The 15,231-nt window shown below is 43.9% G+C and overlaps 2 protein-coding genes across 3 annotated transcripts; one reads left to right on the forward strand and one right to left on the reverse strand.

Moving 5' to 3' along the window:
• The first annotated feature begins 243 nt into the window (after positions 1 to 243).
• Positions 244 to 8,581, forward strand: tmco4 (transmembrane and coiled-coil domains 4). Of its 2 annotated transcripts, none has more exons than XM_088408782.1 (15): positions 244 to 538; positions 1,069 to 1,219; positions 1,287 to 1,461; positions 1,661 to 1,688; positions 2,059 to 2,188; positions 2,280 to 2,377; positions 2,573 to 2,716; positions 2,862 to 2,981; positions 4,072 to 4,236; positions 5,162 to 5,298; positions 5,446 to 5,530; positions 5,663 to 5,780; positions 5,928 to 6,045; positions 6,796 to 7,402; positions 7,476 to 8,581. In XM_088408782.1, exons 1-14 carry the CDS (start codon positions 496 to 498, stop codon positions 7,270 to 7,272), a joined length of 1,989 nt encoding a protein of 662 aa, XP_088264908.1. In that variant the 5' UTR covers positions 244 to 495; the 3' UTR covers positions 7,273 to 7,402; positions 7,476 to 8,581. The 2 variants fall into 2 exon arrangements, with proteins under 2 accessions (XP_088264908.1, XP_088264909.1); XM_088408783.1 differs by having other exon boundaries at positions 2,862 to 2,972.
• htr6 (5-hydroxytryptamine (serotonin) receptor 6) lies at positions 6,453 to 14,596 on the reverse strand. The gene is made up of 3 exons (XM_088408784.1): positions 13,711 to 14,596; positions 12,419 to 12,549; positions 6,453 to 9,423 (listed from the first exon to the last, which is right to left on the reverse strand). The coding sequence occupies exons 1-3, from the start codon at positions 14,594 to 14,596 to the stop codon at positions 9,079 to 9,081; spliced, it is 1,362 nt and encodes a 453-aa protein (XP_088264910.1). The 3' UTR covers positions 6,453 to 9,078.
• Between the last annotated feature and the right edge of the window lie 635 nt (positions 14,597 to 15,231).

The raw sequence follows: 15,231 nt of genomic DNA on the forward strand, positions 1-15,231 counted from the left end.
CGAATAACAACAATGTATTGTTTTTTCTCGTTATAAAACCCACTGAAACATGCTTTTCCTTCGATATATTTGGAACTAGGGATATGGTATTTAGACTTAAAAAAATACATCAAATAAACATAGACTACACAAACTATGACACGCAAGAAATTCAAAGCAGCTAAATTCTGAAATCACTTCCTCTTTGAAGGCTCCGCCCAGTTTTGAGCCACGTGGTAAAACGTCACTGAAAAACTTGCCAACTGGGGTTGCCTTGAGTGCTAACGTAACTTTGTCAATTCATAGTATTGACTTATTTTTGTACAGTAAAAGTTAAAATGATTAAAAACTAAGAGTCTAACTGAAATCGAATCATGGAATTAAACGTGAGGTGGCGCTTTGCATAACTTTTAATCAAAGTGGGTGTATTGGCTTGTGACATATCCGAGCTTGTTTGGGAAATGAAGGCAACTCAAGTTCAACCGTGAGAGTCCGTTGTGTGACATCTCTCAACTAATGGAGGCAAAACACAGCGGTGCGGACGCTAGCTTTGCTCCTGGTATGTGAAATAATTTCTTCATTTTACATGTAACAGAGCAAAAATTATTTTGTTGACTTCGTGAACTTTTACTTACCAATCACGGTCTTTTCCAAGTAACCGAGATTGCGCGTGCATCTGTTTACATGTTTGCTAACTCCGGTGTTACTATGTACTCGTTGTTGCCAAAAAAGTCGTCTTTTATTTCTGTATAGATTTAGCTTCAATAGTTTTGAAAGGAGCACTTAAAGAGCTCACACGTTCACAATTCGGGTCAGCTCATTAGAGAAATTGTAATCTAGATCATTGGAGCTATTTCAGTTGTCTGGCCTGAAAGTCAAAAAGCGAATATCAAACACGTCTTTGTCCCAAAAAGTGGCACTGTTATATATCCGTAACGCGATTAAAACAAACCACTTAAAAATAACAATGTAATCTTCTTAACTGCATTTCTGTAATCCACCAGCATTCGTTTTTACACGAGGTACCTGAATGTCACTGCTGATCTGGTTAAAAATTAATCTACAGCACTGCGCTGTTTATCTTTTCAGATCCAGGAGGGGCAAAAGCAACACGAGATGCCACCTGTGACCAAAACCCCGAGGGAATTATCAGTAGACAGATGAGTGAACAGGGCCGATTTGCCTATGCTGCCATGTGTGGTGTTTCACTGGGGCAGTTGTTTACTGGGAATGAAAACAGGTAAAATAAATAAATAAAACTACATAGTGCAAAAACTGGTCCAATTATACAGTTTTTTTCATGGTAGCGCATTCAGGGAACAGTACCTGAAGAGCTTGGTCCACTGGCTGGACCTGGATGAGTCCGTGATGCCGGTCATGGGGGCCTTCCTGTCAGGCCTGGGCTTTGAGGGTTCTGACACATTCTTGTCCATCCTGCAAGCTGAATCGCTGATGGCTACAGGCGCCGTGCCCATTATACAGGTATCGTCGTCATAGCAAAAGACACTTAAGGTCGTCAACAAGATTTTATATATGAAACACGTTAACATATGATCAACATTTTGCTCTGCCTTAAGTGGACGTTCTGCTTTTACTGCACAGAATCCAATTTGCTGCAGGCGCTCTATTTTCTCGATTCCGGTCCCCTCACAAAATAAACGTACTTCTTTCTGAATTGCAGGACTTGGTGTCGTTCTCCATCAAAGATGGTAAGAAGAAACCTCACTGACAAGTATATTCCCCCATAATTTTGTACTAAAAGTAGATGAGAACTGTAATTACTGACCCCACTAATTAATACATGGTATTCTGATTAATATTGCGGTTTTGAATATGAATGAGGCTGCAAAATCCACCAATTTTTATCCACCCTTTTAAAATGATGTTACAGTTGCTCAGGGCTCAGCTAATGACCAATCACTGATGAATCCCTGTTAAGACTAGTGTGGGTCCATAGAACATAGAACTTAGAACTGAATCAGAAATTTGGACGACACAAATATTATATTCAGTCTTCTTTTGTTCTTGTCTTCAACTGCCAGTTGCGCTGAAAGTTACATGACGCGTTCGTGTTCTCAGGCCACTACGACGCCCGTGCGAGAGTGCTCATCCGGCACGTCGGCTGTTTGCTCCGAGTGTGTCCGCAAGAGCTGGAAGAGTTTGAGGAGACGCTTGGAGAAAGATTGACAGAAGGAGGAGAGGAGAGCGAGTAAGATGCTAATAAACAAGCGGCTCACTCTTTTCAAAAGTCTAAAAACAAACCTATCAGTCATACAAAATCGAATATTTTCATTTACTAGGGAGGAGTCATCCCGGCGACAGAGGAGAGAGAGGGGTCGGAAATTAAGACGCTACCTCCTCATCGGATTGGCAACAGTTGGTGGCGGAACATTAATCGGTGATTATCCGAATCTTTTTCATGCGGTTTATCATGTGGCCTTAGCAGAACTCAAACCAGCTTTTGGCGCGAGGTGGGGTACACAATCGAGGGATCACCCTTGACTGCTCCCATACACGCGACAGGTTTTCTCTTTCCTTGCAAAATATAATTGAGAAGCTCCGAGATGACCTCTTCCCCGTCCTTTTTGGTTAGGCGTGACGGGTGGACTGGCAGCCCCGTTTGTGGCAGCAGGGGCCGGCGCCGTGCTTGGGGCGGGAGGGGCCGCCGCTCTGGGCTCAGCCACCGGCATCGCCATTATGGCCTCCTTGTTTGGAGCAGCCGGGGCTGGACTTACCGGTAGGTGCAACGAGGAGTAAATGTCTCCCTTAATTGCTGTAAATATCTATCAGAATGTTTTAGTCCCTCCCCTTTTGTTGGTTTCATGAAGAAAGCGGTTTCTTGTCTTTGGGTTGTGTTTTGAATTGAACTTGTTTCTCATCAGGGTACAAAATGAATAAATGCGTCGGTGCAATTGAGGAGTTTGAATTTTTGCCGCTCAGCTCCGGAAAGCGTCTTCACCTTACCATAACGGTCACTGGGTGGCTCTGCACCGGTAAATACAGTAAGTGTTGATCATTGTATGATGTAGATTTTCTATAGTAAATTCATTGATTCATAATTTTAGTCTTCTAATTAAGACCACAACAATATTAGATAGATAGATAGAATAGATAGAAAAATAATGATAAGAATGACGCATAAATATGCGGACTTTTCTTAAGCACTCGTATTATCCAAAACCAATCATTCTGGATGATCGCGGTTTTAATCCATTTTAATTGGAGGAATAAACCCAACAAACATTTATGTCAGGGTTTGATTCATTAAAAAAAAAAAAAAAATCCTGTGGAAAATATATCAGCAATATTGTATAGTGGGTTTAAATGATTTTTCACGCAATGTTAGCACTCATAGCTTGTGTATAATTTGCTTAAATGAACTCATTCGATCCCAAAGACGTATTTTTATGCATATTTATTTATTTTCTTACGTTAGGGAGGGAATGACTTAAGTAGTTAGTAACTATTGTAAACTGGTCCAGCATTCTGCCACTTTTGCAAAAGATCGATTTCACGATTTGGGATTTTTGAGATGACCAAGTAATCAAATTAATTCAATTTATTGCCCAGTTCTACAGTCTATTCCATAGTTGTGGAACTCCAGTCCTCGAGGGCCGGCATCCTGCATGTTTTCCGGTTTTCTTTCCCCAACACACCTGATTCAAATGATTAGCTCATTAGCAAGCTCTGCGGGAACTTCCAAACGATCCCAATCATTTGAATCAGGTGTTTTTGAGGGAAAAGATTTGAAAACATGTAGGATACCGACCCTCGAGGACTGGAGTTCGACACCTGTGGTCTATTCCATTGAAATATCGACTTTTCATTTATTCCATTGTTCAGCCGTACTCAAGTGCGTCTTTGTCTTGTAAAAACGAACGCAATCCTGTTGGTTAAGACAAATATATATCAAACGTTACAGGTAACAAAACCTCCATCTCGACATCCATGTCTCAGCACACTTACTGTATCTTGAGCCACCAACGCACTCCCGGGTGTAGCACGTACTTGACTTGCAACGGCTGAGTAGCACTCGGTTTGAAATCGCTAACCCGGTCAATTTTACATAAGGGGCTAACCGCTGTCATCCAGGTTCGTTCCAGGCCCCCTGGTGTAGCCTGGGAGAGTGCGGGGAGCAGTACTGCTTGGTGTGGGAGTCGCGGTTCCTCAGGGACTTGGGCTCAGCCATGACCTCTCTTTTGGACGGCCTTGTCAGCATGGTGGCTCAAGAGGCTCTCAAGTACACCGTTCTCTCAGGTAAGCGTGTGTTTAGCCACAAAGTGGAATTGATTTAATATGAACAATGTTCAGTGGTGAATCCATCCGTGCCAGGGTCTGTGACGTTTCGCTAAATGGCAGATTGTACAGTTAACCCAGTCCTTCTCAAATTGTGGGGTGCGGATGACCCCGGGGAAAAGGCTTTGGTTTTGTCATGTGAAATGTCATCACAATAACAAATGGATTGGTATCTTTTTTTTTATTATTTATTTAAGGCACTTTGACGCACTTGGTTATTTATTTATTTTCAGTTTTAGACTAACCTGTAACTTGAAAAAAGGCTGTAACAGTTTAACAGTTGTTTCAAGTTGATTTGTATTGCTTTTGTTTGTTTGTTGTTAATGTTAAAAAGGATACAGTTTTCGGTATACGTTTATAATTTGATAGATAATAATCTTATTTAGAGTCATACTTATAATGAGAAGTGTAATTGCAATAAAATAAGGAATGGCATGCACTTGTTTTTTTTTTTTTTTCTGTTTTAGACCTGTATAAATGCTGTAACAGTTTAAAATTGATTTACTGTATATTGCTTATTTTGTTATTGTTGAAAAAGTTTACAGTTTTTGGTAAACATACAGTTTTTATAGATAGTAATCTTATTTATAAGGATAGGGATGTAAAAGGATTGTCTCAAAAATCACAGACAGCGACTACAACAATATTTGAAACATTTTTTTTTATTTGATAGTTTTCCCTGAATGCTAAGCTTTACGCAAGTATATATCTTACAAGAATTGGAAAATGTGATTAATCACGATTAGTTATGGAAGATTTTGCCATTGATTAGGTAAATCTTAATTATTTGACAGCACTAATTGTAAAGTTGAAGCGACTTATACAGTTCCATCATTGTCTACAACACACGCGTATTGTGTCATGTTTCCGCCATGTCGATGTCCAGGTATCATAACAGCTCTGACATGGCCCGCCTCCTTGCTAGCTGCCGCCAGCGTCATCGACAATCCGTGGTGCGTTTGTCTGAACCGCTCGGCTGAGGTGGGGAAGCACCTCGCGCATGTTTTGAGGAGCAGACAACAGGTAACCTTCTGAAGCTGAGAAATTTCAGTTCGAACTCATTCCATCTAATTGATTGCATGAGTTGGAGCGAGATTTCTTTGTTTCCATCATGATGCTGAAACAAAATGCTTCCGCTGTACGTTCAGGCTCTCTGCTCTCTATTTACAGGGAAAGCGGCCCGTCAGTCTGATCGGTTTCAGTCTGGGGGCCAGAGTCATCTACTTTTGTCTTCAGGAGCTGGCTAACGATCAAGGTATAGACGTTTGAGTCTCGTAAGCTCGTTTCCACTTCCTGGTACAAAGCATCGGGTCATCCGGGCCACCTCCCGCCATTTGAGAAAGGACTGCAATAGCATAAGGAAATGTGTTTTGATTTCCTTCTCCAGGTAGTGAAGGTGTCGTGGAGGATGTCGTCCTGCTGGGGGCTCCTGTGGATGGCTCGGAGAAGGCCTGGGAGAGAATGACCAGGGTGGTGGCTGGAAAAATAGTCAATGGGTACTGCAGGTAATTGCCGTTCACCTCTTAGAGGAAATGCTGGGTGGCAAGTCGCATTTTTTTTTTTCCTTTTCAGCAGCTGCTGTTTTGTCAGCGTGATTTGTCATTTAATTACAGCCCACTTAAGTTTCCTTTTCTTCCCTGTGCACCTTTCAGAGGGGATTGGCTCCTGGGGTTCTTGTACCGAAGCTCAGCTGCTCAGCTCTGCGTTGCTGGGCTACAACCAATAAGCGTCCAGGATCGCCGTGTTATCAATGTAGACCTCTCCTCTGTGGTGAGACATTTTTGATTCATTATTTTTTTCAAATAGAGTCGCTAAAGACTTTTTGAGTGCATACATCTAATTAGTGCATATGAGCAGTTCCTGCAGCTCGGCCATTCAACCGAAAAATCTCACATCTCTTAAGTTTGTCTATTGAGGCACACACGGAAGGAACTTTATATACAATCAAATTTATTGTGTAAATATTCATAATAGATCAAGATCGTACAATAATATATTCTTTTGTTGTCAGAATGGAGCATTTACATAAGATGTTTCAACAATGTCAAACTTCAGGTTTCAGTGTATTTTTATTTTCATTTTACAGGTTTTTAATCTAAAGCTGTCAAAATTATTTGTGTGGATGGCTGGATGGAGAGAGAGAGAGAGAGAGAGAGAGAGAGAGAGAGAGAGAGAGATACAAGGCAAAAACATTTTGACTTAACAATTAATCGATAATCATATTAATTGACAACTATTTTCAGTACGAAGCAAATGTTTCTTTAAAATTGCCCAAATCTTCAGATTTTTGTCGTCTTTCATGAAAGTAGATTGATGATCTGTTGTTCGCTCAAAATAAGACCTTTGCAAACACCTGCTTTTACTTTGGAAGAATATACTTCGCTCAAGTTTACCTTTATAGAAATTGAACATTTTTTTTAATCTAAGAAAAACATGTTTGTACAGAATCGCAGAGTGGTTGAAAAGGAATGTAACAGAAAGAAAAAACAAACTTGCGTTTCATATTTTTATATTCCTCAGGTGAAAGGACACTTGGACTACATGCGTCAAATGGACACCATTTTGGTGGCGGTGGGAGTTCCCACAAAAGAGGTCCCGGGATCCTCCTTTGTTCTTTCTCAACCTGTAACTATTACCAAGGGCAAAGTAGACACTTGGGACCAAACCCAAACGGAGCAACGGTCGGAGGAAACCCAAAGCCAACCCGAGAAGGGTGAGACTTGCGTTTCGGACCTTGGCGAGGACTCCCCAGGAACGACGGAGATGGCCGACGGATGGGACGTCCCCGATATCACAGACCTATTGGACGATCTTGATTGTGATGAGAATGAGTCGAGCGCCGTACCCCTTTGTAAAGAAAGTCCAACTAAACATAGAGAAGCTTCCAATGGGAGTGGAGACCAGGCGGAGGCAGATGATGACCATGTCTCTTGGAGCTGGGATGATGCGTTCTGGACTGCAGAACCAAGTCTTAAACAAAATGGAGCCAAAATGTAACATTTTGCTCCAGGATCAGCTGCTTAATCTATTTTGTCTCAGCAACTTTTTTTTTTTTATAGAAATATAGGATTTTAAACAATCTTCTCATAAAAAACCCAGAAGGCACCGAGAGGAGGCGTGACTTAAGGTATGTACTGTTCGACAGGTGGTTTGATTCCAGGGGTTCTGGTTTTGCAGTGATTGATTCACTGTATCTCTAGGTCTGGTCACAGGCCGGAATAAAATGTAAAGAAACGAAGGACGTCACTTGGTGCCTCTTTGAGAAGTCACACGTGTTCCTGGCGGTGGTCTGGAAAACCCACGCAAGCACAGAGAGAACACGCAAACTCCACACAGTTGAGGTTAGAAATGACAAAACTTTTTGCTGCCCACTTTTTTTTTTTCCCCCTCTGAGCTCGTCCACTACCTCCCTGGGGGGCGATTTGAGAAGGACCGGGTTCAAATAAGTTATGGATATTTTTATTTGCATGAGTGCAGGGCAGGCAGACTGTACACCATTTTTGTCGCGGGCCATTTTGTAGCGAGAACTTCCTTCATTGGGCCGATAGGTTGAGGAAACCGAGTCGTTTTTAAATGATCTCATAGTATTATTACCGTACACAACAAATTGATGGCTTAGTTGTTTTGAAATCACAAGTAAAGCATTCTAGTTTGTTCGTTTGTTTATATTACTGTAACAGAACAAACCGAAAAATCTCAACTTTATTTTTCATTATACACAACAAGCTAGAGTTTAGCAAGGGCCATGGAAACCTCCATGATTTGCTTTCGCGGGCCACATAAAATGACGTGGCGGGCCGGATTTGGCTCCCGGGCCTTGAGTTTGACACCTGTGCTGTACACAATGAGACAATTTTATTGAAAACACACAAGGTGTGCCTGTCATCCTAATACAATTGCTATGACATTCACTCACATCATCCTTAATCTTTTGTGTATGTAGTGTTATTTCTTGGTTGACTGATTTGTGCCATATTTTATAAGTTAAAGTTTAAAAAAAATACCACTAATAAAGTGGGTCCATGTGTTTTTAAGAGGAAAAACTTTGGACAGCTGATTAAAAACAGGTTATTTCACTTTATGAAGTCCATAACTCCACATGTTTCCATTCATAGTTTGGATGCCTTGTGTGAGAATCCACAATGTAAATAGTCAAGAAAATAAAGAAAATTCATTCAGTAAGGTGCCCAAACTTTGCCCTATAGTGTATGTCCGATGTGTTTACTTTTTACAGTGTACCCTTGTTTGTTCGGGGGGGAATACAGTCCCCAAAAACCAATCGCAAGCATAAAATGTGTACAATATCTTGGTATTGTCATTTATTGGTCCGTGCACTGGACTTGACTGTGTGGTGCATGACTTGAGTGAGTGTCTAGGCCAGAGATGTGTCCATATTTTGAGTTATGTGTTTCACTTTTTTTTCCCCCCACGGTCATTAAATGGCTGCCAAACATTTCCCAGCAGCCAAAAGGTTCAAATTGTAATGGGAGTGTATGAAAATGAGGGATCGGTAGATGATGTGCGCCATTGAAAAATGAACCTGCCAAAATTGTAAACGTTTTCCTCCAAACTAGGCAATACATTTTCTTCTACCTTCATGTATTTATATATTTTGAAAGGGAAATAATTGGAATTTAAGCTCTTTTAAGCTCTCGACTTTCATCTCAGCAGCCAAAAAGTTCAAATTGTATGCATCCAAAGTGTATTCGGCGAATGTATTAATTTTTTTAAATCCGACAAGCTAGCTAGCGAGTGCCTCCCTTTGAAGTTTCCACCAAATGACCCGAAGTCCATTTCGGTCACTCAGTTCAACGTGACCACCTGATTGGGAAGAAGAAGAGGCATTTCGATCCTCGCTTGCTCGGCGTCCACCAAATTGACCGCGTCGGTGGCGGTGGCGGGCGGAGGCGTGGCGTCGGAGGCAGACTCGCTGCAGATATTGGGGTCTCCCGAGTTGCGCAGGGACAGGGAGAGCGCCGGCGATGGTTGCCTTGGCAACCGCGAGGAGGAACAGGGCAAGAGTTTCCCAAGCGCTCGCTTGAAGTCCCGCATGAAGAGCGGGTAGATGATGGGATTCATGGTGCTGTTGCAGTAGCCCAGCCATGTGATGGCGTCGAAGAGCGCCAGGGGGACGCACTCGCACACGGCCTGAAGGAACACAGCAAATTCTTATCAACGCTCGTTGCTGGTTTCCTTTTTGATTCGATAGTAATGGCGCCCTATCCCTTTAAGTGCCACAGTGAAGAAGTTAGTAACACGTTTGGTAAACCACCCATCCAACATTATGCCCTTTCATCCATCTATCCATCCATTTTCTTTAGCCGCTTATCCTCACTAGGGTCACTAGCTTGCTGGTGCCTATCCCAGCTGACATTGGACACCTTGAACTGGTTGCCAGCCAATCACACCTAAGGACAATTTCGAGTATCCAATACACCTAGCGTGCATGCTCTGGAATGTGGGAGGAAACCGGTGCGTCTGGAGAGAGCCCATGCGGGCACGGGGAGAACATGCAAACTCCACGCAGGATGGCCGGAGCCGGAATTGAACTCGGGACTGTGAACTGTAAGTTCGGACGTGCTAACCACTTCACCGCTGTGCTGCCCATCTCAGTTTCAAATACAGGGTGACCCAAAAAAAAAAACGGGCCCCAACTCTAATTAGGTCCCGTTTCTTAGTGTTTTGTCGGAATGAAATGAAACTTTGGTCATAACTAGTTTATTATATTCAAAACATCACATCAAAACACTAGGGTCTCTGGCCTTTTTTTTTCTCCGTTCTACAGCATATGTTCTAGAGGGCCTCAATTTAGCTCCGTGCATTTCTTGAGGCGCAGCACCAAGTTGTCCATGACCTTCTTACAGACTGAATTGGTAATGGCTCTCATCTCCTCCCTGATGGCTTTCTTGAGTTCCGTGATGGTTCTGGGTTTCCCTGCATAGACTCTGTCTTAAGATAGCCCCAAAGAAAAAAATTTGGGGGGCTTAGATCCAGGCTATGGGGTGCCCACTCAAAATCAGTCTTGAGACTGATCGCTCGGCCTCCGAAGTTCTTTTTCAGCCAATCTCGGGACAGGTTTGAGGTGTGAGAACTTGCTCCGTCTTGCTGGAACCAGAACTTGCTCATGAGCGACGGGTAGATGGTTTGGACAACTTGGTGCTGCGCCTCAAGAAATGCACGGAGCTAAATGGAGGCCATCTAGAACATATGCCAAAGACCCTAGTGTTTTGATGTGATGTTTTAAATATAATAAACTACTGTAGTTACTGTATGACCAAAGTTGAATTTCATTCGGACAAAACACTAAGAAACGGGGCCTAATTAGAGTTGGGGCCCGTTTTTTTTGGGTCACCCTGTATTAGATTTTTAAAATGATGAGATGACTGAATAAATTTGATTTATCACCCAGTCCTAATATGGTATATGGTTGCAAATGAATGCACTTTACACGCACACCCTCACACACATTTTTTTTTTACCTGAAATTTTGCATCCATCGAAATCCTCAAGGTTTAATTTGCAGTCAGATTGCTCGATTTAAAAAAAAATACACATAACAGGAACCCATTTGAAGCGACGGTTGAAATTTGAACTCTAACAAAACATTTTCCTTGAAATATGGAGCAAGAATAGGCTGTAAGTTTAAAGCGAACGAGTTAAGGAGGAGACATCTGCTTGAGGACGGCTTCCAATACAATCAAGAGGAGATGTTTCACACAGCACATTGAGTGTGAGGGAAGACGAGCGCAGGCACAGTCTGCTCTGTGTGATGCCGTTTTGGGCCGTGGGAGGTCGGGTTGGGACGGGCTGCTTGCGAGAGGGCGCAGATGGAAAATCCAAAATGTCTGGAGCGCAGAAAGCTCGATATTTAGATGAAGCCGTCGTCGCGATGAGAATCAACAAGTGTTAGATGAATAACGCATAAGCGGTGACGCCAATTTGTTTTTTTTCTTCATTCTGGAATGAGTCAGGCACACATCTAAAATGCCAATCTTCCATGCATGTATGCTTGAACTTGACGCCGAGGCTGGCGAAGACCGAAATAGATCGGTAACCAAGGTTCTTCTTCATTTCTTGCTGGAGCATGTATTTCACAGTGAAAACGGCCGTGCATGCATATTCATTGGAGAGAAGTGACAAAACAACCTCTGACTCAGTAGGACGCCACAGACTGGGGGAGGGGCTGATCGTTTGCCGCTATTTCTTGAGCCGTATCAGACAGACAAGTAATACGACCGCAGGGTTAATACGTTTGAGAAAGCTGGTGGCTCCAAAACAGGCTTGAAATAACTGTAACAATCAGTTTGTGATCGTGGGGGACATACGTGGAAGTCCATATCTTGTCAGTCCATGCAATCACTGCTAGCTTCTTTCCCAGGAACATGGTGACGGAACCCATATTGTTCCATCCTGTGATTAGGTCATCATGCCTGATTTATTACAGATGTAGGAGACAATACAATTCCAACAGAAAATTTCTATGTCTACCAATATACAGTATATGTTGCAGAAACAAAAATAGGATAACCAATATACAATTATTCTAACACTTAGTTTTATTAATGGCAATTAAATAGAGCTTGCGTTGTTCCTGCAGTTCGTCTCGGCACCTACCAAGAGGCCGATTAGCTATTGCTTCTCGATTGGCTTGTTTGTTAGCCATACGTCGCGCAACATTCATGTGCTCTTTTCGTACTTGTCAAATAAAGGATGACTGAAAATGTTCAACTATGTATCATGAGCGGTAAATCTTGCACCGCATTTAAGTATGCTCCAAGCCGCGGCACATCTTGGGGGAAAAAAAATTCAGCTCAGGCTCGGTTGTTGTCATGGATGAAAGTTAGGTAGGTTACGCATGAATGATTTCTGTCGTGCATGCGTACCGGTTGTGTGCGTCCCTGCTTATATGGTCCTCTGAGGAAAAGAATTGGCACCCCTGATATGATCGTGCAAATTTCTGCTCTGACAAAACTTTGGATAATCATCCAATCAGATCGCTCGGATGTTATGGATGTTGATAGCTACGAGGGAGCAAGAGCACACCGTGTATTCCGGGATTGCAATGATGTGCTGTGATATTTGAACCAGCGTGACTTTATTTTGCATTGGCACACAATACTGAAAGCGGTTGTACTTAACTGACCTGAGCCATGTTGACGATGAAAAAGGGAAGCCAAGTGCAGAAGAAGAGTCCCAGAAGAACGCCGAGTGTCAGGCTGGCTTTCAGTGCCCTCCGACCTTGTCTGTGAGCCAGATGCCGCTCGCTGCCAATCACTGATTGCTACAGTCACGGGTCAAATGAAAAGGTACGTCAATTTGATTTGCACAAAAATATGCTCGGACGTTTCATGAGATTTGATGATTGAAGAGTTGTTCATTTTACAGTCATTTTGCATGTTTTCTTTTGTTCATCTTGCACCTTCCTCCTACCCTTCATGTGTGAAAATCTATTTTCACATCACTTTGAATTAGGATCAACCTTGGTTGAGACTTTGTGATGTTCTCTATCTGTGATTGGTCCTCTTGTGATGAAGGGCTATAGCTTGACTATATCATTTGTGGCTGTTTTATTTAGAGGCGTTTTTTTTTTTCATCTGGCGCATTTGCGAGTTGGTTGTGCGAGTTGAGGAAGAGAGGCCCAGATCTGTTATATTGAACTTCAGAAGATAATTTTCAGATGAAATTGCAATTACGAGTGAAGGATTCCTTAATTATATTGTATAATTGAAAAGAAATAATGAATTCATGAACACAGGCACATCAAGTCTCAACACCATTTCCAACACTCCGCATGAGTGAACTGGTATTAGATAAGCTTGAGAATAAAATGTTGGGCTGTTTTGTCTCGAGTAGTCATTTTTTTCGTTTCGACTTGTTAGCAAGTTGAGGAAGGAGACCCTGATCTGTGTATTGTATTTTATTTGAACTTCAGAAGATAAATCTCAGATGAAATCGCAGTGTTTTCCTAATTACACTGTATAATCACCATTAATTATCGTTTAATGGAGAATAAACAAACACGGACGACTTTATCTTAGTGATAAGGCATAAACCTAAATTTCAACATGAGGAATATTGTGATAGAATAACTTTCCTTTTATTAACTGCGTTTATTACTGACTTGCGTGGCTCTGTGGCGCAGTGAATAGCACGTCCGCTTCACAGTTTAGGGACCCGAGTTCGAATCCAGTCTGGCCTTCCTGTGTGGAGTTTGCATGTTCTCCCCGAGCCCGCGTAGGTTCTCTGTTTGCACTCTGGCTTCCTCCCACACGCCAAGAACATGCACGGCAGGTGTATTGGACATTTTCATCTCTGTGTGCCCTACGATTGGCTGGCAATCAGGTTGTCCCCGCCCACTGTCCAAAGGGAGCTGGGATAGGCACCAGCAAGCCTGCGACCCTAGCGAAGATAACCGGATGAATGAATATTACTGACTTACCGGTACGTTGTGTGGCGCCGGGGCCTCCTGTTGACTGCAGTCGTCTCCATCTTGGTGGGCTCCATCCCCAAGTGAAGGAGGCTGAGATGGTTCCTCAAGGGAAGGATGAGGGTGCGGCGGGTGGCTGAGGGCCGCGACCCTCTTGGCCTGCCTACGAGCCGCCAGGAGAATTCGACAGTAGGTGAAGCAGATGGCGCTGGAGGGCAAAAAGAAGGTGAGCAAGGACGCCACCAGAGCGAAGGGCAAGGTGACCTGCAGCCGGCACTGAAAGTAAAGGCCGTGGAGCTGGAAGTAGGACGCCGGGTAGAGCGAGTCCGAGTAAGAGCTGACGTTGGCGCTTCCGCCCGCCGGATTCAACGGACGCCCGCTCGGGTGGCCCAAGCTGTGCCACTTCATCTCGATGGGCAGGAAGGAGGCGAGCGCCGCCAGCCCCCAAGCCGCCCCGACCAGCAGCAGCGCCCGGGGCAAGGTCATCCTCTGCTTGTAGCGCAGCGGCGAGATGATAAAAAGATAGCGGTCCAGGCTGATCACGCACAGGTTGAGAATGGAGGCGCTGCAGCACATGACGTCGAAGCAGAGCCAGACCGGGCAGAAGGCCGGCCACAGCACCCAGGCGCCGCACAGCACGTTGAGAAGGGCGGGCGGCATGACCACCAACGCCACCATCAGGTCCGAGAGGAACAGCGACACCAAGAAGCAGTTGGAGATGCAGCGCAGGGAGCGCTGAGCGAAAACCAACACGATCAGCAACACGTTGCCGCAAACGGTGACCAGGATGATGACGCTCAAGAGGAAGGCCAGCAACCAGGGGCCGCCGCCGATGTTCCGACTGTTGTTTGCGAAGCTGCTGTTGTAGCTTCTGAAAAAGCCAGAGTCGGGCATGGTGCCGCTTGCTAAGTCCCTTAAAACTAACCCCGGGCAAAACCCGCCTTATCTAGACAAAGATCCAGATTTGAACATCTCTGAGGTGACAAAATTCCGGCCTCATCAAGCCATCCTGTCCATAAGCAAAGACTATGGGCTGAGGAAAAAAAAAAAATCATCCAAGAACATGAAGAAGCAAAAAAAAAAAGAAATTTCTTCCACCTCAACTCACACCGTCATTGCCTTCACGAGTCTGCGCTAAGCTTGCGCTCCTCCGGCACTTCTCTCCCTTCCGGGAGCCGAAGCGCAAAAGAAAATCATCTTTTAACGAGGTGCATTGATATCGCGGGGTCCTTGTAACGCCGCGTTTCCAGGCTCTCGCTCCCCTTAATCCCCGCGTCGGCCACTCTAGCGCGCCTCCCTTTCCGAGGCGCGCAGATTCTGAGAAGGAGTGTGTCAAAGCGTCGGGCTGTTAATGCATAAGCATGCGCCATCGCCGCCAAGAAACACTCATTCGACATCATAGGCGATGATGTGGGTGGTGGTGGTGCTCCATCTTTGGTCATGGCGCTTTGGACCAATGGAGGAAGTTGCGAAGATTTATAAAAAGCATGGGTGTCATTAGTGGTTATAGTTTCTGTCAGAGGGCCATT

Source organism: Hippichthys cyanospilos, chromosome 2, assembly GCF_059441005.1.
Source record: "Hippichthys cyanospilos isolate Australia breed blue-spotted pipefish chromosome 2, RoL_Hcya_1.0, whole genome shotgun sequence".
NCBI classification, from domain to species: Eukaryota; Metazoa; Chordata; class Actinopteri; order Syngnathiformes; family Syngnathidae; genus Hippichthys; species Hippichthys cyanospilos.

Bases quoted from the DNA above. Each gene is read 5' to 3' on its own strand.
- htr6 (XM_088408784.1), bottom strand. From the start codon at position 14,596: ATGCCCGACTCTGGCTTTTTCAGAAGCTACAACAGCAGCTTCGCAAAC. The intron at 12,550-13,710 runs GTCAGTAATATT...TGTAGCAATCAG, and splicing joins GCCACACAACGTACCGGTAA to TGATTGGCAGCGAGCGGCAT. The intron at 9,424-12,418 runs GTCAGTTAAGTA...GTGTTCCTTCAG, and splicing joins TCATCGTCAACATGGCTCAG to GCCGTGTGCGAGTGCGTCCC.
- tmco4 (XM_088408782.1), top strand. From the start codon at position 496: ATGGAGGCAAAACACAGCGGTGCGGACGCTAGCTTTGCTCCTG. The intron at 4,237-5,161 runs GTAAGCGTGTGT...GTCGATGTCCAG, and splicing joins CAAGTACACCGTTCTCTCAG to GTATCATAACAGCTCTGACA. The intron at 5,299-5,445 runs GTAACCTTCTGA...CTCTATTTACAG, and splicing joins TTTTGAGGAGCAGACAACAG to GGAAAGCGGCCCGTCAGTCT.